Source organism: Phoenix dactylifera, chromosome 7 (assembly GCF_051530095.1).
Source record: "Phoenix dactylifera cultivar Ajwa chromosome 7, Ajwa_hap1_PhDact_Kaust_v1.1, whole genome shotgun sequence".
NCBI classification, from domain to species: Eukaryota; Viridiplantae; Streptophyta; class Magnoliopsida; order Arecales; family Arecaceae; genus Phoenix; species Phoenix dactylifera.
In genome coordinates this window covers 10,111,050-10,136,114 of record NC_143196.1, presented here as the reverse complement: position 1 = coordinate 10,136,114, position 25,065 = coordinate 10,111,050, and the positions used below count along the sequence as shown (strand labels likewise).

Genomic DNA, 25,065 nt, shown 5'->3' with positions numbered 1-25,065 from the left:
TAAAACAACGAGTTGGGTAGTGCACTCGCAAAACTACCGGACTGTAATCTTGGATTATAGTGGAAATTCCCAAAGGTGCTTTGGGGAGTGGATGTAGGAGCAGTGGAAGCTCCGAACCACTATAAAACCGTGTGTTTGCGATTGGTTGTTTTCATACCTCTATCTTTGCTTTAGTTCATTCATTTGTGCGTTTTACCTTTTAAATAGTCAAAAAGTTTTAAAACACCCAATTCACCCCCCTCTTGGGTGACCATCTCTGGGCAACAGGATCGAATCCTAAAATTGGACCTGAATCATTTTCTGGATTAGGTCTGGGTTTATCGAACGGACCCGATCCGATCCGAATGAACCCGAAAAGAGAGAGAGAGAGAGGGAAAAAAGCAAAAGAGAGTTTTTTTGTGTGTGTAGGTCGTGGCACTATTGGTCCGCCAGAATTCTCTCTCAATCTATTACACTGTTGATATCTCTGGTTTCTCGGTAGCTAGCTTTTTTTTTTTCCTTCTGTTTTTTGGTTTTTGTTTTTTTAACTTCTGCAGGGAGGAAGCGAGGGAACACTGAACTGAATATGGGTCATGTGCCAGTTTTCTACAATGGAATTGGATTTTGGAAGAAGGTCTGGGATTTTTTGTGTCCTCGTGAGAGAGGAGCTGGGAGACACCAAGTTCCGTCCAACCAGTCATATAGGCAAAAAATAGTGTGATATGAAATTTGGCTTGTAGACCGACTTAGTTAGTAAGTCATGGGTCATCTGTTCTGACTGGAGGTCAATTGTAAGTCTTTCAAGTGATGGGTCACCCAGCACCTCATAATTATGATATAGCTAAATTAGATTTGCCCAGATTCTTTTCCAAAAGCATAAAAAAAAAGGACCGAATTTGGATCCCAACCCGATCCGATTCGGATCCAGATCTGATCCGAATCCAATTCGGACCCGATCCGATTTGATGTCGAATCGGATCAAATCTGGATCTAAAATTAGGTTCCGAACAAAAAAAAAAAAAAAAGGGGATCGGATCGGGTCATCCAGGACCCGACCCAATCCGACCAATTTGCACCCCTACCTACGTGCGACGCGATCTGCGAAGCGATCGCTCTCCCTCTTCCACCCTTGCCCTTCTCCACCGCTTGTCGGTCATGGACGCTTTCCTCCTCTCATCCTCCTCCTCCTCCTCCGTCCTCAAGCGTCCCTGCCCCCGCGACCCCCTCGCAGCCAGCGGCACTAGGGTTCCGTCGGACCCCGCTGCCATGGACTGCCTCCTGGAGGCCTTCCTCTCCCTCTCGGACCCCTCCCTCGCTCTCGATCTCTCCCTCGAGCGCCTCCTCGGCTCCCGGGTCCAGGAGTCGGATAAGGACCGTGCCATCGAGGGCGCCATCCGGGTAGGATCGGCCCTCCTGGAGGCCGCCAAGAGATCCGATCGGAAGCGCTCCTCCAAGCACAACTCGGCCTCCTGGCCTCTTCCCCCCGATCTCACCATCAAAGTACTCTATCTTTCGTCATTCTCTTTTGTTTCTTAAGTCCATCCACTTTTTGTCATAATTATCTCTTTCAGATACACCTTTAATTCAATGTGTGCGGATTGTTGTTCTATTGATAAATGCAATTAGAGCGATGAATATATATGGTTTGGGGAAGATGCATGTAATGGGTTTTGTAAAGGTTGTGACTGTTTTATGATTATATTATCAGCTAGTTTATTGTGGTTGCTAAATTTATGTTGTTTATGTTCTAGGTTAAGTTGTTAAAGTATGGATCAAACAAGCAACAAATGGTTCATTGTGACTGATAAATTTTTCTTTCTTCCTCTTTTCCTCTCTGACATGGATTTCTTGTTTTTCAATTCAAGTTGATGCATGTCCTTGGATGCCTCTGTTTCAGAAGATGCAAAATGAACTAATTACAAACCTGTTTAACGATAGATAGCCTGCTCTAGGTTTTATGCTATCTCCGATCCATAGAATTTGAGTATTGATTTTAGGTATTACATTAATGTTTAATACATTTTCATGCATATTGTGAAAAATATCTTTACACGTTTTGTTTGTGCTTTAGTTCATCAATGGAACTTTTGTTATGTGGCACCATGTAATATGCCTTCAGTTATGAAGGTTGCAAAATTCGCGGTAGTCTCATTTAGTCATAATTTAAATTTCTCAGTCATCAGAAATCAGATCATGATGTTTACTTATTATACTTTAAGCAACTTACGATCTTCATTGCAATTGCTGTCTCCTTTTCGATCAGTTTACAGAATACTAAAATAAATGTTTACATATAGAAATACTAATTGTTGCTTCCATATTTTCCATATCATAGTTTTTTCATGTTGCTTAAGATTTTTAGTACCATGTTTTGGCTCCTCTAGGGGTGGTGAATCCATGAGATTGGAGGGATTTAGTAGAGGCGGTACCCAAGTGCAAAAATAATGAAGATCCACATAGCTGAAGCAATAAAATCTATGCTATATTAGGGGCATAGTCTTGAATTTTAGAAATATTCTAGAAAGATCTCTAAATTATCAACTTCCATTCCTAGAATGCTGCATAAATGGCCTCTTGTCTTTGCATAGATTTTTGCTTTCCTGATCTTTTTCACATGGGATGGTATACAACTTCTTTACTACTTGAAAAATTCTTAAAAGTAATATTGTTTATCCCCCTTTGACGTATCTCTCTTGCATGCAATATCTCTCAATCACATGTACCTTCATCATCTCAATTCCCTAATTAATATCAACTATTATGATAAGGATTGGAAAAATATACAATATGTTACCTTCAACTTTACTTGAGAAACACTTTACCCCCCAAAATTGTAAAAGTTTTTAATTAACACCCCAAAATATTTTTCTATATTAATGTGGTCTAGCTGTTCATCTAGCTTTTGATGTCGTTAATGGACTGGCTTGAAAAATGAAAACACCCTTAATATTAATGATATAATGTAATATAAAAAATAGTGAAAAAATCCACTCTAGTTACCGAGAAATCCATTCCCATGCCTTTGCCTCGATCAACTGCTTCCAAACCTTCCTTGCGACCTAGATCATGTTTGGCCTCCTCCTCGCATCTGCCACCATTCAACGCAGTGCCACCTTGATCAACTTTTCTTCGCAACCTCCATTAGGAACGAGTCTTGTAACCTTTGGTCCGCCCACCCGGTCACTCTCCTATAGTGCTGCCAGGATTTTTAAGGTATCATGTTAGTGATCTCTCATGGGGCGGGAGATCTCTCTTCATCGTTGTCCGAATATTCGTCATCCATCACGAACTCTCCTATCCTCACCTCACCTTCGGTGGTGCCATAGTTGCGGACTAGTGTTAGATCTTCGTACCCAGCATCAAGAGCATGAACTCTGGCTTCGGCTTTGGGATCGTTAGGTTCATCTGTGAGAAGGTGGAGGAACGAGAGATGAAGACTGATGAGAAGATAGAGATGTCGTAAGTGGTGACAGCCATGATCTTTTTATTGGAGGAACTGTTTGGCGGCCTTCATCATGAGCCACTTCTTGTCATCCTTCGAGAGGGCAGCGAGGATGCCAAAGTTCTGCTCCGAGAGGCTCTTGCACCTGGCACGAGAGAGCATGATATTGGCTAGGGTGAGGGTTAGGGATGGTGGTAGTGGGGGAGAGATTCCAAGCGGTTGAGGATGGATGAGGGGGGTTGGCCCCGGTCCGGAAGGTGTTGTCCTTGTGGAGCTCATCCTCCCTATTGGTGGTGGGGATATTGATTGCAATGGGGGGGCGGGATGAAGTGGTTGAGGAAGTGGTCCATGCCGAGGGACTGCTGGTGATGGAAGCTCTCCATGGGGAGGGTGGTGGTGGTGCGCAACACCATTGCAGTGGGTTACTGGCTGTCACAGAGGCAGTTGATTGGTGCTCTGCCATGAGAGAGAGAGAGAGAGTAGTGGGGGAGGAGGAGAAGGGGGAAAGGGGGATTAAGTAGGAGTGGAGGATATTTCGTCAAAGCACAATTTTTAAGTTATCATGTGATGATCATGCGATAACATGTGATGCATCCTCATGGAGATGGATGGATGACACAGAAAATTATTTTTGAGGGCTAAGGAAAGTTGTAAGATTTTGGGACCAAAGTGTTTTTGGGGAAAAGTTGGAGGGGTGTACTGTATTTTTCCCTTAAAGATTTAATTTTGCTGTAAATTAAATTAACAATGCTGCATATTATGATCAACTTACTATTCTAATTAAGTAGTAGAAATGTCTTGTACCATGGACATATATGATGACAAATGAGTTAATGATATGCCTCTCATGGGAAGTCTTAAACTGCCCAGATTTCTTTCTAATGGCTTCACAAACCCATTACTCTGGCAATCGAGTATCAATCAGTTTGATAGCTGTGTATTATTCTCTCTCTCCCACCCAATTGATAGGATTACTTTCTTCCCATCTCTATCACTTATTCCCAACCATTCCCCTACCTGCCTCTCACATGGTTTCACCCTCTCATCAAGCTCTTATTGTTCAGCATGCTTGGGAATACAAACCTATGCTTTGTGGTAAATCTTGTACCGATTAAAATACATTTCACAGTTTCTCTATATTGTATGTGCATTAATTTATTTGCTTTTTAGCATACTCATGCTTATATCCTTCTAGAATTCTTTAGTTCCTGGGTGTTATATTCAATTAAATTGCATAATGTGACACCTTAGCAATTGATTGCATTGAATGCCACACTCCATTACTACCATATTTCTTTTCTTTTAAATGCTCTCATTACATATTCATATACATATACATACATACATACATATGTATGTATGTGTGTGTGTGTGTGTGTATATAAAATGTATGTGTGAACGGACATACATTATATGTATTTACGTGTGAATCTATTATTGTTGCATATGTAGATTCATGTTTGTATACTTACATGTATATAGTTGTAATATGTATATGTGCATGTGCATACCAATGGGTGCTCCACAGTGCTTCATGACTCCAGGGCATGTGCTAGCTGGGCATAGCTCCCTATCTTCCTTGGGGAGGTCCTGATTTCGACTTGGAATGGTGGGATTCCCACTGCATTTATCAAAATGGGAGAAAGGATACTGGCCTTGTGTCTTTCTTGAATGTCATGCTAACATGCAGTTGCAAAATTCAGATAGGAAATGCTCACCATCATTTATAAATTTTCCACTGAAAATGGTTGAGTTTAATTCATTTGTTTACTTATAAACTACAAATTATCTCAAAGTCACATGTTCTTGAAATCAATTCGCTTGGTGTGTACTTGATGCATGGGAAAAATAACATTGAACACATTGTCAATGCTGGTCCAATTTCTGGATGAAAATAGTGAAGGGTTGGCATTACTTTGTTAGCTAGTTATTAACCGATGCTAAAATTATTAAACACTATATACATCAACCAGCGGTAGGCCTTATCTAGATAAGGGTGTAGAAAGCCAACCCCAAATAGTAAGGACAAGGCTTGATGTTGTGGCTATGATAGGTTTATTAGATGGTTTGAACTTTGAACTATGACTACTTTACATACTTTCTACTTTTCTCTCTAAAGAGCATGCCTAGAGAGAGAAGCTTTGTATAGTGCTCAAATTCAGCCTGGCCCTCAATACTTTTCAGGCAGGAAACCATTCTTTTCCTTTTCTTATCTGTTGCTGGATATTGGATCTCCACTCTTTAATCCTTCTTCCCTCGAGAAAAGAAGGCATTGAGACCGTTGATTGAGTACAATTTCAAGCCCTAGTGAGTGGAGATCAAGGGTTGAAGGCTAGGGGCAGCTTTTGGTTTCATGATGGCACTATGGCTTAAATAAAACACTTCTGTGATGATGATGAATGGAAATTTTGTGATTTAAGCACCTTTCTTCAGCATGGCATGTGGGTTTGGAGAGGTTGACATACCCCTGGGCCATGTCACATGATTATGTGAAAGATTTTGGTTGTAACTTGTAATTGATGGGCCAGACAAGCCTTGCTTTGGATGACTTAGGCCAGTGGGGCTATTGCTACCCTTGTGGATTTAAGCCTATCCCAGTAGCTGCATCGATCTATTAGCCTAAGAGAACAATGAAGCCATGAGTAGGTCTCTATGATTATTCTGTTTGGCTGCATTTTATCAATAAAAAATCAAAGTAAAAAATGGTGAAATTTGTTGATTATTGAATTGTGTCATGTTATGTGTTTTAGCACCAAGCTTTGCCTTGGATTATTAATTCAAGTGTTGAGCTGTTCATTGTCAATTATAATTTTTTTCTCTACCTTCCTCTCCCTCCTTTTTATGTATTTTATATTAAATATATAACTTAATTTTGCTTCCATGCCACCGTTCTGCTTTCTGTTTGTTGCTAATTTGCATCATACTATTTGTTGTGTGCATCTTGTGATTTCTTGTGCACTATTTGCTTTGATTTCTTGCATTTTTCAAGGTTGCTCGTTTATTCCTTTCATTTTTTTTTCTTTTATATATGCTGTTCAAATTTTTTTTATTAAATTGTTCTGCCGTTAGATTAATCTATGAACTCCACTTAAGTGCTTTTTTTAAAATTTTTTAATAAGATGTGTAATTCTATAATTATGTTTTCTTGCAATGAAGAGTATCATGAGTAAAATTGTTAATTATACTATCTACTTGTCCTTTCTGTTGGTTCTCATAATCGTTGATGGCAATGTACTAACAAATTTGAATTCTGAAGGTTTTCTCTATGCTAGACACACAGAGTCTGTGCCATGCTGCAGCTGCTTGTTCTATGTTCCACAAGTGTGCAACAGATCCATTATGCTATGCTAACATTGACTTAACAGTGCCAGTACCGAAGGTTAATAACATGATTGTGTCTACAATGATACAACGGGCAGGAAAAAACCTTCAGTGAGTATATTTCTACTTTATATTTGATAAAGGATTTTTTTATTTAAAATTTTGGCCTTTTGGTGGACTGTTTGTCATAATGCATTTTATTCTAAAATACTGGAAGATAATTTTTATTCTTTGATTGATCATTGGTTAATGCATGATATACCAGCAAGCTATCTGCCTGAAAATTAAAGCTGTACTGGGTTAAGTAAAAGATAAAAGCTCATTACTTTACTGGTGTAAACTCCATTTTATGACATGGACACTTAGGTGGCATGTTAGATCTCTTTATCCATCACATCATACTTCCTGCTGTCTGACAATGATGCCATATTTATGCAGCTTTATGGAAGTCCACTCCACAAAACTCAGAAGTATCTAGAGTGGTGATGAAAATGAGATTCGTCCATTATACTTCTGGTGTCAGGAGTGTTAATTAGCATATTTTGCTGGCTACATATACCAATGAGCATTTCCCCAAATTCCTGTTTATGGTTAACTTGACAAAGATTTCTGTTGACATTTAACTCATATATGATCAGGGATGAATATAATTGCTAATGAGATTCATTTCACAAGTTAAGAGTCCTATCGGGAAGTTGAGATGTTGGTCCCTAGCCAAATATGCTTCCCCCATGCAAACCATTATTAAAGAATATGCTAAGCTGGTGTTGTTGTTTGCTAGTTTAATAAAATAAAGCTGGTTATGAATAAAAACATTGCAGTGCAATAACTATAAAGAATATGCCTTGTTACCATGCACATAATAATTGCACATTATCCTATAGCAGTAATGGGGAAGCAATAGGTTAGAGAAATTTTTGCATTCCGATAGTTATTGATGACGATAGATTGGAAACCTGGGTTGCTTAAATTAAAGGCAGTTCTTGAGCTTGTATAATTATTTGAGGGTCACCCGTTTCACTAGTGTCACCAAACATATTTTGTGGCTCAATGGAATGCTTTTTTCATGGCTGGTAACAAAGTTTAAAAGCATTGTTATGTTATCCATATCTCCAAGTTATGATTGGAGGTTGTTTAATAAAAGTATCATTTCCTTAGGTATTTTATCTTATTTACCCTTGTGGGTGACAACCATTTCCTAGTTTTTAGGTATCATTCAGGTATTCAAATTTTATTTTGTTTTTGTCAAAGAATCAAATCAATTTGCTTGTCTGTCCATTTGTTTTGATTGTTACCAATAAGTGCTTGGCCATTGTCACCTATAGGGGGCTGTTTGTTTGCCTGCAATTCAACTACATGCAATTCAAATACAAGCTGCGGTTGGAAATGTAGCTGCAAAATTTGTTTCTGTTTGACTGTTTGTAATTGAAACTGCAAATGCAATTGTAGCTTCTTGGTTGTATGATGTTAAAAGAGATATGATAACCTTGCAAATTATTTGATAAGATTACCTCCTTGGGAACAGTGAACTATTTACTTTTGTTATTATAGTATAACAATCATCATTGTTTTACCTACAACAAAAAGTAGTAATGTTATTAAATTATATTGGATTATTATAACAATAATTACTATAATAATTGTATCAGTATATAATAATTTGATATTATAGTAATTAGTTATATTGTTATAATGCTGAATATATTTATAATATGTGTTGTTATTAATAACTAATAATTATTGTATGGGTTTTTTTAGATATCCCTAAAATCTTTCATATTTGCATGTTGGTTCTTGTCTTCTTTTGTATTTGTAATTTAATCCTAAAAATCTTGCAACTTATTGCTTATGCATTCCTAAGTTAACTAGATGATAATGAATATTCTGCTTATATTCTCCTCACAGTGTTAAATCCATATCATCTTGGCATTTTTATGTCTAGCCCCCATGCTTAATCAACCCCTTAACCTGTCCCCTTCTTTGGGTAACTCTTAACTAAGGCTGCAAATGGGTCGGGTTGACCCGTGACCCGACCCGACCCGACCCGACCCTACCCGATCTGTTTTGGAGGACCTGTGAGGTCGGGTTGGGTCTTAAAATTGGACCCGTTCCATTTTTCGGATCGGGTCTGGGTTTATTAGAATATAGACCTGACCCGACTCATTTGAAATATGGATAATTTTGGGTTTTCAATCCTATGACTCGCTCCGACCGGATCCGAATGTGTAAAATTATTTGGGCCCGCGGGCCGCAGTTTGCGGGGGTGCAAACAAGTTCTGTTAAGGCTCGACCCAAGCTCTGTGTCTAGGCCAATGTCATTGACCACTGTCTCAACAAATTAATGGATAAACTTAAGTAGGCGTCCTTGTGCAACAATGCTCTATTTTGATGACCATGTCAGAGAGGATGTTGCAGCCTTTGTCTTTTGTGACCAAGAGATTTCTCTTCTTTGTTGTCTTTCTGTCCATCGTCCTCTTGGTTTTCTCTTGCTTCACTCTTCTAATGGCCAGCAATGGTTACCTCATACCTGAATCAGTTCATATGCTAGTGCTTGCCAATAAGACATCAGAGCTCCATACTCGATTCAGGGATCATAGCACTCATCATCTTGACTTATTGCCTCCTCCTATGATATGTCGAATCGGTGTTCGACGAAATTCCAATTCTAAGAAGGATGTGAGGGTCTTAGGTGAAGGAAAAAGGAAACGATGTGACTCAAATCAGAATTTGCTCAAGGTTTATATGTACGACTTGCCTCGTGAGTTTCATTCTGGACTGTTGGGTTGGAAGGGTAGAAAAAATCAGATATGGCCAGATGTTTGTAATCGTACCCGACCTACCCGGGTGCCTTAAATTTGCAGCTCAATGCCAAATACTGGCTTACATTGGATCTTCTCTCTTCGAATTCTCCAAGTGTCGTTAGGCCTTGCTCGGCAATTAGAGTGATGGGTTCAAGCCATGCATATGCAATCTTTGTGCCGTTCTCATCATTGAGCTACAATAGACATTCTGAGCTCCATGGGAAGGGAAAGGTTGGTCAGAATAAGCTTTTGCAGAATGAATTGGTGGACTACTTGATGAGCTGAGAGGAGTGGAGGAGAGCGGGTGGAAAGGATCATGTGATTGTAGCCCATCATCCGAACAACATGTTGGAGGCTCGGAGGAAGCTTGGGTTGGCTATGTTGCTGCTCGCAGATTTCGGGAGATACCCGGTTGAGGTTGCGAATCTCAAGAAAGATGTCATTGCTCCTTACATGCATGTGGTGCCTTCAGTCGGCAATGATTCAGCCCCATTTGAAGACCGCCCTATATTGGCCTATTTCCAATAGCAATCCTTAGGAAAGATGTAAGTTTTTTTGCAATAAAGGGAAGAGAAAAGCCATGGATGGGTTGACCCAAAGCAGATCTAACCCGAACCCGAATTTTTTGGGTTGGGTTTGGGTTATACATGGACCCAACCTGACCCGAGTGACTCGGGTCAAAAATTGTAGCGGTGGATCCGACCAGACCTGACTGGATCTTTTATTCGGTTGGTTCTGGGTTCAAAATTAGGATCCGAATAAGGAACCGAGTTGGGTCGGGGTCACTCATGACTTGATCGGACCTGACCCATTTGGACCCCTACTCTTAACCTCTCCCCTTTACCGTTGTTCTCTAGCAACCAAATCCTGAACTAGAAGAGGGTAAAGTGAGTGAGAAGAGGTTAATCTTGAGCCTCATTTGCTATTAAATTAGAAACATTTTTGTCCTTATATAATCCTAGTTGACCAGTGTTCCATCAACAAACACTAGTGGAAGGACCGATTGATGCAAGTGGAGAAGTTCACAAGGATTTTTATAGGAACATGAAAATATAGGGAATAATGTACAAATATGGATGATTGTAGGGGCTAATTTGTATAAAATGCCCTATTATGTAATAGTTTATAGCATGGTCTACCGTACCGGTCGGTACGGGCCGGTACATACCGATATCGGATCCTACCGGTACGGTACAACTATATATTTCGGTACTGAACCGTACCGGCCCAAACTGACCAGTCCGTACCGGCTCCAAATTTTTTTTTTTGGTTTTTAGCCCCATCAGTATAGTACCGGTTTGGCTCGGTTTGGTTCGGCACCGTACCGGTGCCGATGCCCACCGGTACGTCGGTATAGTCGGTACCGCGTACCTTGGAACTTTATAGTATAATTATGACTCTTACTGTAATATTATATATAGATTATATAAGAATCATTATGGTACAATAATAGTGACTAAATAAGTATATTATGGTCACAGTAATAATCTTTATATAAAGATATTTAAAATATTATAAAAATAGTTATTATTTAATATACTCTTTTTATTATAGTATAATAATTATGATATTTTTATAATTTAAGAGAAATAGTATTATTATTATTAAATTTTAGTTGGGTTATTATAGTGATAATTATGTTTATAATATATAATATTATGATAACTAGTAAATGTTATTTAATATAATTACAATAATTTTTACATTATATAGATTTTAATAAGAATCATTATGATGCAATTAATTAAATAAGTATATTATGATCATAAATGTTAAATAAGATCATAACAATACTTATTATGGTAATATATTTATTATATTACATAATATATTATTTTTATAATTTTCATAAAAAAATGTTGATGTCATAAAATCATTATTGTATTATAGTACTTATATCATTATAAAGAATTTGATATTGGAATAATTTGATATCATTGTTCCCTTATATTTTTTTTACAATATGTATCATTTTAAATTTTTAATAACTAATAATTATTTTATAATAGAAATTATTAAATAATTATGATCTTATATTGTTGATAGATGGTAATAAGGATAACAATGATACAAGAATAATGATTATATAAGTATATTAGTATCATAATAATAATAGGTATATTATTCTTGTCATAAGAATAATTATTATAGAAAGATACTATTATAACATTAATTTGATATTATAATAAATATGTATACTAAAACAATGAAGTTACATAGAATAATATACTTATTAGAATATTTAAATATATTGACTTTTTGAATATATAGTTTGAAATTTTAATTGTTGGAAAGTGATGAAGTGACTCTTTTGAGGGCTGCTTCCAATTGCAATAAATCTTGTAATTGGAACTATGGCCAATTATGTCTGCAGTTCAAACACAAGATTTGGGTCCTTTTTTGTGGTTCAAATGCAACCTGCAACACTTGCAGGCATCCAAATAGTTGTTCTAGATACCTGCAATTTAACTGCAGCATTTGCGACTGCAACTTGCTCGACTGTATGCAAACAAAAGCCTCTAAATACTTTTAAAGTTTTTCCTGTTGTCAGTGAGTAGCTCAGGGGAGAGACAATTCATGTTAAACCAAGATCTCTTATGATGAGATATGATTAGTAACCAATATATATATATATTTTTCTTTTTAACTTTTTAATAAGCTAAAAAATGTTATTCACTTATTTGAGCATCCTGTGCAAGGAATTTGTAATTTCAATTGCTACATGTTAAGTAAAAATAATTTGTATATATGTATGCCTGTACATCTATGCTAAAATGTATATGTGCATGCATGTGAAGCTGCATGATGATATTCATGGTTGTATGCAAGGTTCGTTGAACCGGTATCGGGATCCGTATCGGTCGGCGCCCGGTACGGTTTGGTACTAGTTCGGTACCGTACCGAACCGGTATCGGTAGGGCGTGCCGGTTCATAGACTGGCACCTATTTTTTTTGGAGTTTTCAAAAAAAAAATTAATTGGTAATCACTTCTTTTGAATTTAATTTATGAATTTAATTCTAATTTGTTATTTTTTTGATATTTTTTGTCATCATCAACAAAAGTACTATGGATCAGATCTATATATTTGAGCTCCACTTCTGAATGCACTTCAGTCTCAACCTCAGATTGTAGTGAACATACATAAGGTTGTTAAGGCACTTCTGTGTCAAATGATTCTTCTGCTTGCTGTGGGTGGGGATGAAGGTGGACTAGTTGCGCTTACAACCACTCGAAGAGACCGTTTAGAAGAGGATCCGGATAGCTATCCACTTAAGATTTTTCGCGGACAACCCAAAATGAATCCAACATTTAGTTGCAAAAATATTAAAGAAAATTACGTATAAGATAGTACCATATTAATAACCATTTAATGCTAGATAAATATTTTTTTGATGTGTAAGATATCTAGATTCATACTTTTCTTACTTACGACAATTGCTGATACTCCAAAGCTGTCGCTGCCTTTTTTAAATATTTTGGTATGTGAAAAAATCATGTTGTACTATGTTAATAATAGAAGATACCAGTTAACTTACACATGTCACTTAAGTTAACTTATCTATCCTAGGCGTATTAGGGCCGCGATTTCTGGATCTGGCTTCATCTTGTAAATCACATTATGGAGAGCGGCCAAAGTTCGTCGTCCACATCAATTTCAGGTACATTGTACTAGAACCGAGGGTTCAGGTAGTATACTGTATATAAAATTCGTTATTGTCTTAGTAAAATTATACAAGTATAGGAGCAGTTTAATTTTTAATGTTCTTGTTTACTTGCTAGATGCAAGTTCCTACCCATCTGGTAGTCCCACCGCTGCTCAATGATGTCGATGTACTCCTGGACATGCATCGGATCTGCCTCGATGATCTTATTCTTTTCTCTCTCCATGTGATACAGGAAGTCCATCTGAGGGTACCTCTCGCTATTTACGGCCTGAAGCTCTTTATACAATAGTTTGATAGCTTTCACTATAGTAGTGGCCCGTTGCTAGAATGTCTGCCTTGTCACCAAGTCCTCGACATTGCTTCCTTCAGTGTCAGCCCTCGTATATCTACTTGCCTGCCACTCGGGACTAACAAACATTTAACGTAGGGCTGCTTTCTTCTCAAGAAGGAAATCAAGTGCAACGCAGTTCGTAGCAAATCGTATGACTTCTGGTCTTAAGATCTTTTTTCCTGCATGCTTCCTCATTGGTGAAAGGACCCACGTATGATTGGTGATGGTTTGGGTTGTCTCCACTGTTTGCTGCATTTTATGAATCTTCATAAGGTCCATCAACATGAGGTTGATATAATGTGCAGCACATGGGGTCTAAAAAATATGTGGTCGTTCCATCAAAATTTTTCCGGCGGCCTTATATTGTAGCCTATTATCAGCGATGACTTGCATGACATTTGTCTCTCCTACCTGATCAATTATCTCCTCCATCAGTTTGAGGATGTACGCGGCGTTGTGCACTTGATCAAAAGCATCAATCGACTTGTAGAAGAAAGCCTTCGTATCACAGTTTGTCTGGCAAATTAATGATGCTCCGCCTAGTAGGACCGGTATAACTATCACACATCACAACCAATTATACGTGGGCCACTTGCTCTTGTAGGAAGTAATCCATTTCTCTAGCTTCTTATTACTGTCAGGAAGCTCATCGTAGATATCTTTTGGGCCAGAAGGATCTACACCGGGACCAGCAGCCTGTATGACGGAAATGGCAGATCTATAGTACGTATTGTCTGCAATATTGCTAGGATGTGGCTGAAGTGGAATCAGGATCCAATAGCTCGCCGCATATCCTTCTTATCCTTTTTCAGCATTGAGTCAACCCTCTGCTGCTTCGAATCTCCAAAAAATATGGTTGTTGTTCCATCAAAATTTTTCCGGCGGCCTTATATTGTGGCCCATTGTCAGTGATGACTTGCATGATATTCTCCTTTTCTACCTGATCAATTATCTCCTCTATCAGTTTGAGGATGTACGCGACGTTGTGCACTCGTTCAAAAGTATCAATTAACTTGTAGAAGAAAGTCTTCATATCACAGTTTGTCAGAAAATTAATGATGCTCCACCTAGTAGGACTGGTTCAACTATCACACATTACAACCAGTCATATATGGGCCGCTTGATCTTGTAGGAGGCAATCCATTTTTCTAGCTTCTTATTACTGTCAAGAAGCTCACCGTAGATGTCTTTTGGGCCAGAAGGATCTATATCGGGACCGGCAATCTGTATGGCGGAAATGGCAAACCTGTAGTACGTATTGTCTGCAACATTGCTAGGATGTGGCTGAAGTGGAATCAGGATTCAATAACTCGCTGCATATCCTTCTTATTCTTCTTCAACATCGAGTCAACTCTTTGCTGCTTCGATTCTCTGTTGGGAAAGGCATGTAGATCTAAATCATTGATTGTTGCTGCTGATGGAATCTCTCTAGATGACTTCTTTCTATTATCAAAAATCGCCAACAAAGATGCAATCCAGCCACCGCCTTTGCTGATGGCCTCTCTGACTGAGGTGGTCCTCCTAAACTTTGGATCTGGCTTGTTGCTCGCAAAATCGAAGCCTGATTCGTAGTACGAGGTCCTAAATCGAGCCTTATGCTTGGCCACCTCATTCTGCTCCCACTGATGATGCAGGCTCGTCTGCATGGCAACTTAGAGTTGTGCCTCGTCATCTAGAGCGGATGCATCCTTTGACTCTCCGGAGTCATACGAAGGTGGCTCTGCTGCTCGACGGTCCACCTCCGCTTTCTTCTCGGCAACCCTTTTTCACTGTTCTAAAATAAGCGAAGTACTTCATCAACTGCCGAACCTCCTATGAGCATTTTTGGCACATAAATACGTCGAGGTAACCACTTCTTTAATCTGGTTATCCGTCCTTCCTTGAACTCTGTGTTGCATCAATTGCACTTTCAATGGTGCCAGTTCAAGAGTATTTGCCCATGATTCCGGCCAATGTCACACTCTGGGTCATTTTTGCTTGATAGCTCAATTTCTGTAAGTTTATCAAGTACGTCAGTTTATCAATTATTTAAAAATATCAAAATTAATTTTTGACAAGAATAATATTTTTATCTTTAAACATCAGATTTTTCTAATAAATAATCCTATTTTTTCTTATTTATTTATATATTTTTAATAGTTTTTAAATTTAAAAATATATTTAAATATTATAAATTCAAAAAAATATGATTTCTACCTCAGAAATTACTTCTGAATTATGTAATACGTACTATTATTTTTTCATAATTTTTGATATTATTTATATATTTTAAATTATTTTTAAATTTAAAAAATAAATTTTAAATATTAATATTTAAAAATTAATTTTAGCTCAGATCATGTAGAATCCAACAATAGATGCTACATATATTTTTAATTTTTAAAAAATTTATATCATTCAAAAATTAAAAATTTTTATGTCAGCGTGTAGATTGTCCATAGATCTACAACATATAAAAAAATCAAGTCCAAATTTAAAATTTTGGCCTGATTTTCCTTTATTTTGCAATTTTTGAGTTATTTTTTGAAGCCCTCCCCCCAAAAAGGAGGAAATGAGGTAGGAGAGAGGAAGCACACCTTATTTATCCTTGGATATTTCTTTAGATAGCCTGAATCAGTATTATTTTTGAAATATTTAAGAAGGGGAAGCGACCAAGAGTTTTCAAAATGCTGTTGAAATCGATGCTTTAAAAAGCATCAGGTAGACTGCTACAGTGTCAACCCGATTTGAAACCGAGTTCACACTGAGTCTGCACCGAACCGACCGGTTTTGGCCGGTTCCGACTGGTTCAGGCACTTATTGGCTAGTTTCGGTCAGTAAGTGACCAGTTCCGGCTGGTTTTGTATGGGTTCCGGCCGATATGGAACCGGAACTGAAAGTAATAGCCGAACTTACCCGGTTCCACACCGGATCGGTTTGGCACTGCCCGAACCAGGTAGTTCGGCAGTACTTGGTTGTATGGTTTTGAGGAAAACATGGTTTGTTTTAGGAACTCACTACATGAATAAATAGCGTTCCTTCTGGGTAGCCATAGAGGGCAGTCTGGTTATTTTGAAGAGCTAGTGCAAAAAATTACATCAAATGAACTCCTGAGCCAGTAATGTTATGCATTTCTCTAGGTTTACAAAGTATATATGTTCTATTGTCCTTCTTTATGATCGGTAACTTGACCATATTTAATTTAGCTTTTGTATGCTGCATCTTGTACTGGTAGCTGGATTGCTGCAACTCTGATCTGCAAACATATAGCTTTGTAAGTTGTTGTGTTCAAATCAACAATTATTTTGGAAGAAGATGATGGGAGGGTTTAGACAAGGAAGTTAAGCTGGCTTTATATTTTAGATATTCATTTAGTGCATTTTAAAATTTCAAACTTATAAGTAGATTGGAATTCAGACAGCAAGTATAATCATTGTTTTCTGATATTTAATCAAATATAAAAGCATTAAGTATGCTGCAAGAAATATGGTGACGAAAAATGAAAGGAGAGAAGATAAGAAGCAAAGAATAAGAGAAGAAAGAATGAGAAAGAAAGAAAAGGATAGCTGTCAGAAGAAATGCCAATTGAAACTCAAATATGTGAGAATTGAATAGCCTATTCTGCTTTTTATCCAATGTACAAAAAGGATTTAGAGTTGAAATATATACAATCCACATTGTGGTGAAACACAACCTTGATTGATTTCCCAATCTAATGACCTCAAAATTTGAGATATTCCTAAATAGATGTACCTGCTGATAAGACTAGATTGTAATGGGAGCTCAGTATTTTAGGGCTATAATAAAACTATCATGATTTGGTTCTATGAGAATCTTTAAGGTGTTTTAACTTTTCCTCTTCTGCTGCATGTTTCTTAACCATCCTTATTCTTACATGAGTATTGCTCTACATTGTAGAATTTTCCATTATCATCCAGACTTTATTATCTTCCTTGAATATCTTTTCTCAAAATCAGTTATAATTTGTAAAAAGTTATCAGAAGAATCATTCAACACGTCTGAAACCAAATACTTTCAGTCGTACCGTATCCTGCTTCTGCTTGATGGAGAACATTGATTCTTATTTCAGTTGTCCCTTGTGTATAACTGTAAATGAAATTCATTAGTATATTTATGAAGATGCTTTCTTATTTGTTGCATATATGTTTTTTTTCAATTCACTCTTTCTATTCATTTCTCTAAAATTAGGTCACTCAAGCTTGGTATGCGACCTAGCCCAACTTCAACAGCAGAGCTTTCTCAACCAATGTCCAATCCTATTAAAAATCCCATAGATACATTTGGTCTTCCATGGAATGACAAGAGACCTAGGCCAAGGAGGGAGTCATCTGTTCTTACCCGGTCCTGTCTGCTGGCTTTAAGTGTGGATGGTGGTGCTTCTGGGTACGGCAGGATTGGCATGTGGCTGCTATTTTTTTTAGAACTTCATTTTTTTTTTTGGTTGATGTTTACACTTACATGTTTGAAGGGCTCTCCTGAGGAGGCTGCACCTGTACAATATTGATAAGATGGATAATTCTGCACTTTGCACAGCATTGGCAGCCTGTCAGTCTCTCCTTGATCTGGAACTCATTGGTTTGTAAGTACCGCTATTCTTATGTCTACATCTTAATAAAGGTGATTTCTAGTCAGTTTTACATTTTAGATTCTTAAACAAAGAATTGAAGATCTGCTCTTTTTGAATGGAGAGAGCCACAATTAAGTGTAGGTTTCATATTACTTCTCAAGAAAAGTTTAGGTTTATGTTTATGTGCATTTCGTCCACACCTACCATGTTACTTAATTTAAAGGTACTGAATTGTGAAGTTCTTTTCAGAAAATTAGTGACCATGAATAGTTGGTCATCTGCAAAATGCATGTAGGTATATATCATGCTAATTTATTTGAGGCTACATAGTTTCTGTTTAGAGCAAGGAATACAGAGTCATCACGAACCACCCAGTTCGGATTGTTTCAAGCCGTATCGGTGGCGGATTGGGATGGTTCTGGCATTCAAAACGAGAAATCGACAAAGGAGGAGGAGAGAGAGAAGGAAAGAGAGGAAAAGAGAGAGAAAGAGGGGGATGAAGGGAGAGAGATGGAGGGTGGCGAATGGCCGACAGAGGCCGTTTGAGGGTCGCAGAGGGCCGGGGAGGGGTCCGAAGGGCTAAAGAAGGGGCTCCATCTGGGACTCCTGTTTTGAACGAAATAGGGTTTAGATTGTAGAGCTGCTCCTCCAGCCTCTCACGCCCCTCCTTGGCTCTCCGACGGCCTCTACCAGCCGTCCGCCCCCTCTCCCTCTCTTCCGTTCTTCCTTTCCCCCACCTCTGCCGTGTCGGGCCGTGCTCTACCGGCCTTCTTACTCTCACTCTCCCCCGCTTCTTCCCCCTCCCTCACCCTCTCCCTCCCCCCTCTGTCTTTTCCTCTCGCCCATTCTCCCTCTCCCTCATACTCTCTGCTGCGTTGGTACGAGCCCGGCATAGAACAACATGAGGGCATATTGAACTATGCTACCGGCCAACTGGTAGGAGCCCTGCTATCAGCACAACGATCCTTGGTTTAGTGTATTTTGGTGTATTAGCGACTATAAGAGTTGATCATCTGCCACATACTGTGTCCTTGCTTGATTTAGAATTTCTGTTCTAAGCACTTTCTTCTAACCAATCAACATCTTTAGATTACATAATGGATATGGTTGCTTAGCCAGTATATTTACATAAGAAAATCATGAGCTTGATGCATTTTTCAAGTTATGATTTAAGTATTGGTCTCTATCATACGCTACTATTTGATATCTATTTCACTATATTGATACCATATGATAATTCAAGGGTATGTATTGTGAACCATTTTCTGTCGTGCACTATATTAGTTGTTCTATTGTAGGGCATACTTGTTAGTTGTTACTTTTCTTTTTGTAAGGGTATGAACTTCAAACTCGTATTCTTCATGATGCTTGAATAAATTAAATTCTTATCATACCAATTCATTTTCCACTCTCTTTTAGTCCAAAACTGATTTCAGATGTTTTATTTAAAGATTCAGATTCCTTGATTTTGTTGTTTTATTATTGATAGGTAGGTTATAATGGTTAAAATAGAGATTAATATTTCAAAATGGTGTGCTAATTCATTGAACTACATCTCTGGCACATGTGCCATCTAATTGATTTTTTATATGCTAAATAATGTTAATTGATTTAAAAATAAGCATTCTTTGCTTAAATAGATGAAGTATATTTTATTCAGAGTTCTCTAACCCTCCTCTCCAAATTTCTCTTCTTCAAGTGTAGATGCCAACTCGGACTGATCTAACACACTAAATATAAAGAATTTTCCGGTATTCTAGCTGCTTGGCCTTGTATTCCTATTAGTTAATTTAAATTTGGATTCCAATTCAGGTTTGGGATGACTGAATCTGCTAAGGGAGGATTAAAATAACATGCATATTGTGATTTCACCAGTCAAGAGCCTACATAGTACAAGTGTCATGCCATAACACGCTAAAACATGGCTTGTATTATCCAGGAAAGACAAGCTAGTTTGTGAAAATATGCACAGTTGGCATGCTAAGTTACAATATACAATTAATATAAACAAATTTAATTGTTTTATGCTAGCTCGCAGATGTATACCAAATAATTATACAGAGCATTTCAAATAGATACTAAATATTTTACTATTTAATAAAGTTATAAATCATAAATAATCCGTGAGTTCTATGGTTGGGTAGTTTCAAAAAATTTTCTATGCATGCTAACAAGAGATATTTATATTCAATTCGAGCTCACAATTCATCAACAAAGAATTTGGGAATAGGTAACTATGTTATACTTTACCAACATATTTTAGGTTTTGCATACAAACTGCCACTTTTGTGTAAATCTTACTAGCAATAGTACTATAAGAAACTTAAATGCTATTGGTTACCTCAGTTTGTAATATTTGGCATATCTAGGAAAAGGATTTTTCATCATTATAATGTCTAATATCTGGATTGGGCTTTCAGATTCTTTTTTCTTTAATAATAAATTAATGAGAGTTTCTAATTTTCTGCAATAGAGATAACTGCTTAAAATGTGAAAGAAGCTTGCAAACAAATATTGCTATCATGCTATGCATCTGCCTGTACAACTAAACGTTACTTTGACATATATTAATGCAGTCTAGTCTAGAAAGGGGAAGCATAAAAGAATGCACCTGTTTACCCTATGTATTACTTTTTGGCCTGTTATGCATTATAGACTTGCATGTTAAAAATGCATAACCATAACCATGACCATCTAGCCATTTCCGAACTATTTGTGGTTGGATCTATATTCTCCAAGTATTCCTATTTAGGGCTACCTCTAATATTATTCCAAAGCTTCACCATATCCTTAAAACCTTCATCTCCGTTATCTTAGATCTTCCTCTAACTCTTTATACCAGAGCCTTCTCGGATCTTTGTTGTACTCATCCGTACTATTTAGATCAATTCCTCATCACTTTGTCCTTAATTTGGTACAACTCTTACAACCCCTCATACACACACATACATCTATTTTAAGATTTTAATATTTTCATTTTTGCTACACTCAACTTGTTTTAGCAAACTCTCTTTATTCTCTTGTACTACAATCTCTACAACATTGTAGGCCTCGTTGTTGTTCTATAAAGCACCTCTCCGCTTATCTAACCAGCTCTAATTCTATTACATATATCTCCATCTATCTCCCCATTATTTTGTATAATAGACCCGAAATAATGAAAGATCATTTTGTGGCATCTCTTGTCCATCAATCTTCATCGAGATTGAGGAAGGTGGAATCGTTCTGAATCGTCTGGTTTGAAGCATATCGAGCCATATCGACGGCAGATCCGGATGGTTCCAACAATGAAATTGAGAAACCAACGAAGGAGGGGGAGAGGAAGAAGGAAAGAGAGGAAAAGAGAAGAGGGAGAAGGAGGAAGAGAGAGGGAGGGTGGTTGATAGCCGGTGGAGGGCCGAGGAGCTGCATATAGGGGCGGAGGAGGGCTCCGCCTCCGGTTTTCTTGTTTCATTCGAAACAAGAGTCCCAAAGGGGGGGCTTTTTAATTTTGAAAATTTTAAGTGGAGCTGGCAACCCTCTTGCCGACTTCACTTAATTTTTGCAAAATAAAAAAAAGCTTATTTTGAAAAGCTTAAGTGAAGTCGACAAGGGATGGACGTCCGCCAACCTCCTCTCTCCCTTCGTCTCCATCTCCCTCCCTCCCCCTCTCTCTTTTTCTCTCTCCCGTTGTCCCTCTCACCCGCCCTCTCTATCGTGTTGGGACGCGCTCCGCCGGCCTCCGTTGGTCTTCTCCCTCTCTCTCCTCTTTTTCCTCTCCCTCTCCCTCCACCCCTCTCTCTCTCTCTCTTCCTCTCTCGTTCTCCCTCTTTCCCGCCCTCTCTGCTATTTTGGTACCAGCCCGACATGGAACGACATGGCGGCATACCGAACCGTGCCGCTTGGCAACTGGTCCAGACCCTGGTATCGGCACGGTGACCCTTGATCGGGATGGTATCCTCATTTCTATTCTCACTAACTTACATTGTTCTACTAATTTTTAAACCCTTATCTTTTGAAGTTTTCTTTGATAAGTTTAATTTAGTATTTCATGTAGTCCTCTCTTCATCAATCAACACTTATATCTCATTTGCAAAGACACCATGTACATCTTTTTTGAATAGTAGCAGTGTATTTATCCTTAAATATGCAGAAAAAATATGAGCTCAGTGTTGATTCTTGATGCAAGTCATCAAATACATATTTGACACGGTATAGATAAGCACTTTACTTCTTGTTCCTAATACAATATGGCTAGCATGGATACATTTACTATGTGATATAGATATAAGGTGCCTGTACAAGTAATATTCTGAAACATAAATATGAAGTCACCGGGGTTATACATCTAACTTTATCAATACATACATTTGTATTATATATTTATATCATAAGTTTCCTTGAGTCAATCGGCAGAAGAGAGATGCACTAAGATTCCATGTTAGACACTGACACAAATACCCATGTCTGCAAGAGTAATCTAAGCTTCCTGACTACCATCATGAACCTTCCTTTCCTCAGAAAAAATTCAAAGCTGCCCATTCAAAATTCCTAAACAAATGCAAACGAACTCAATAGTGAGAGAGTCCCAATTATTTCAGTTGCTGAAGTCTTGTGTGGGTTGGGGGGGGGGGGGGGGGGGATGGGGCGCAGGGGTGGGCGAGCCAGATTTTGGATGTGCTTCCTCTCATCTTAGTTCGGGCGAGCCAGATTTTGGATGTGCTTCCTCTCATCTTAGTTCTTAACCTGAGCTAGGTTCACTGTATGTATGAATAGATAGAGAGTACCCTTTTTTTCTTTTTTTTTTTTAATTTTGTAAATTTGTAATGTCAATTTCTGGCTTTGTTATAATAGGTTTACGTTGTTGCTGTAGATTGCTTTTACCTTGCTTTGCAGTCTGTTTTTGAAAGAGCATATTTGCACGGAAGTTCTTTGACATGAATGTCTGAACAGACATGTTGAGCTGAGGCGAACATTGGATGCAGTCAGCACACATTGTCACTCCATAGAGCGTTTGTTCTTTGAGTCTTCTGATACTGGTATGCTACATTCCTGGTTATCTCGCCTCTCTCTCTCTCTACACCCCACTTGTACATCCATAAAATTTCTGTATAATCAGGCAGAGATGATAGTCTGAAATCCCCAACTTGCATCAATCTGGTAAATGGCTGTCCTAATTTGACAACATTAGCCCTCAGGGGATTCAAGCTTCATGATCATAAAGTCCGTATGCTGGTTAAGGTATCATTTTTTTATCATAAAGTCTGTTTATTTTTTCCTTTTGTCCTTTTATTTATTGCTTTTGATTTAAGGGCACCCGGTTTTATATTTTGACTTTCTTTTTTCCTTTTGGCCAAGAAGAACCTATTCTACTAGCTAGGCATTCTATATATGGCTGTCAAGTTATGGTTGGAATTGCACATAGCTGTTGGTACTGACCAAACAATTTATTTATTTTCTAGTATATTCTACTTATGTCCGTATTCAATCATATTTAGCTTGATTATTCTGAGATTTTGCTTGCAAGAATCACTAATCTGAGTTGGACTCTTCAATAGAATACAACATTCTGAACTGGATTGTTGATTTTTGAATTTAAGAATATCTTTGCACAGTGACATTTTCTTTTGTAGGGATTTCGCTATCTCAAATTTGTTGATTTTTCAACATCTTATTCAATCACAGGCATGTTTTTAAGGTATGAATTCTTTTACTGCAATTTGAGCCTTTTCACTTGGGATATCCTAAGTTATGCTTCTCTTGTTCCTAAGTTTCTTTTTCTTGAGCTGTATTTCACAATTTCAGTTGTTTAGGAACCTTGCCAATGGCACAAATCCCGTTGCATTGGAGGTCTTGATTTTACGTGACTGTTTGCATCTCAAAGAGGTGATGATCTCGGAACACCAGATGATTCATACCCTCTACCATTTTGTTGATATTTTTTCTTATGGACGTGTACCAGAATATATATTTGGACGTTTTATATACTATTTTTTTATGCAGGTTGAAGTTTCCCGGTTCTTATCTGCTGTGCTTGATGGAGACCTCAAAACCCTCAGATATTTGGTAGGCAGCTAGATAATCACTTGGGCTTCCAATAAATGGAAAAAACTTCCTGCAAATTTGATAGATATTTGTTTAGTCTAGCATGTAATTGCTGTTGTTCTTGGACTTCTTTGAACAGGACATTTCGAATAAGGATGGCCTTTCTGCTAATAATGACTGGAACTATCGGTGCTATAACCCAAGGTAGCAGTGTGCCACTTGTGAATTTCTTTGAAAATCTTACTTTCTAGCTAATTCTTTTATTTTTCACTGGTGCAGTGCTATTCCAATTTCACGAGTTTTAAAGGACAGACCTGATATTTGTTTAATTGCCAATTTTCCCCCAGAAGGGAGGTCTCTCTCTCTCTCTCTCTCTCTCTCTCTCTCTCTCTCTCTCACGTGCTGTCTGGTGATTACTTTTTATCATGCAAGGAATTGTTTTTGGCGATCTTAGTTACAAGTTTTTTTCATGCATTTTGCAGCTTCATTGATATTGAAAACTTTAGTGACAGTGAAATAAGCAGCAGCACAAGCTTTCAGATGATGGCTGCTGCTGTATTTGGTTCTTATTCTACAAGCTCATCTGACAGCAGCTATAGCAGTGATCCAGGGAGCGGTAATGAGGATGTCCATGATGTGAATGATGTGAGCTTCGCATTCTATGGTGCAGATAGCTATGATGAAATGGAGTTTCAATTGGCTTAGCAAGAGGTCAGATGGGTCAATGCAAGATGATACAGACTCATCCATCTGAATGCTACACCCCACCCTCTCCTCGTTAGTTGAATTAGTTTTAAACTAATGGAAGGTGATGCTACATTGCATTGAATGAATTTGTATATGCCATGGAAGTTTGATACTGATTTCATTGGACTATTTGTGCACCTTAAATTAAGCAAAACCATAATAGTCTTAGTCTAAAAAAGTTTTACAA

The 25,065-nt window shown here is 37.9% G+C and overlaps 1 protein-coding gene and 1 pseudogene across 1 annotated transcript; both read left to right on the top strand.

Annotated features, from left to right (window-relative positions):
• Positions 1–1,056: 1,056 nt before the first annotated feature.
• On the top strand, positions 1,057–25,065 carry LOC120111042 (F-box protein SKIP17). The gene is made up of 12 exons (XM_039127368.3): positions 1,057–1,479; positions 6,678–6,853; positions 17,729–17,923; positions 18,009–18,119; positions 23,040–23,125; positions 23,206–23,327; positions 23,720–23,784; positions 23,900–23,972; positions 24,090–24,152; positions 24,271–24,335; positions 24,411–24,485; positions 24,614–25,065. The coding sequence occupies exons 1-12, from the start codon at positions 1,135–1,137 to the stop codon at positions 24,834–24,836; spliced, it is 1,599 nt and encodes a 532-aa protein (XP_038983296.3). The 5' UTR covers positions 1,057–1,134; the 3' UTR covers positions 24,837–25,065.
• LOC148702904 (putative arabinosyltransferase ARAD1) lies at positions 8,981–10,198 on the top strand (annotated as a pseudogene).

Coding starts and splice junctions, on each gene's coding strand:
- LOC120111042 (XM_039127368.3), top strand. CDS start 1,135: ATGGACGCTTTCCTCCTCTCATCCTCCTCCTCCTCCTCCGTCCTCAAG. Junction 6,854..17,728: donor CGGGCAGGAAAAAACCTTCA/GTGAGTATATTT, acceptor CTCTAAAATTAG/GTCACTCAAGCTTGGTATGC. Junction 17,924..18,008: donor GTGGATGGTGGTGCTTCTGG/GTACGGCAGGAT, acceptor ACATGTTTGAAG/GGCTCTCCTGAGGAGGCTGC.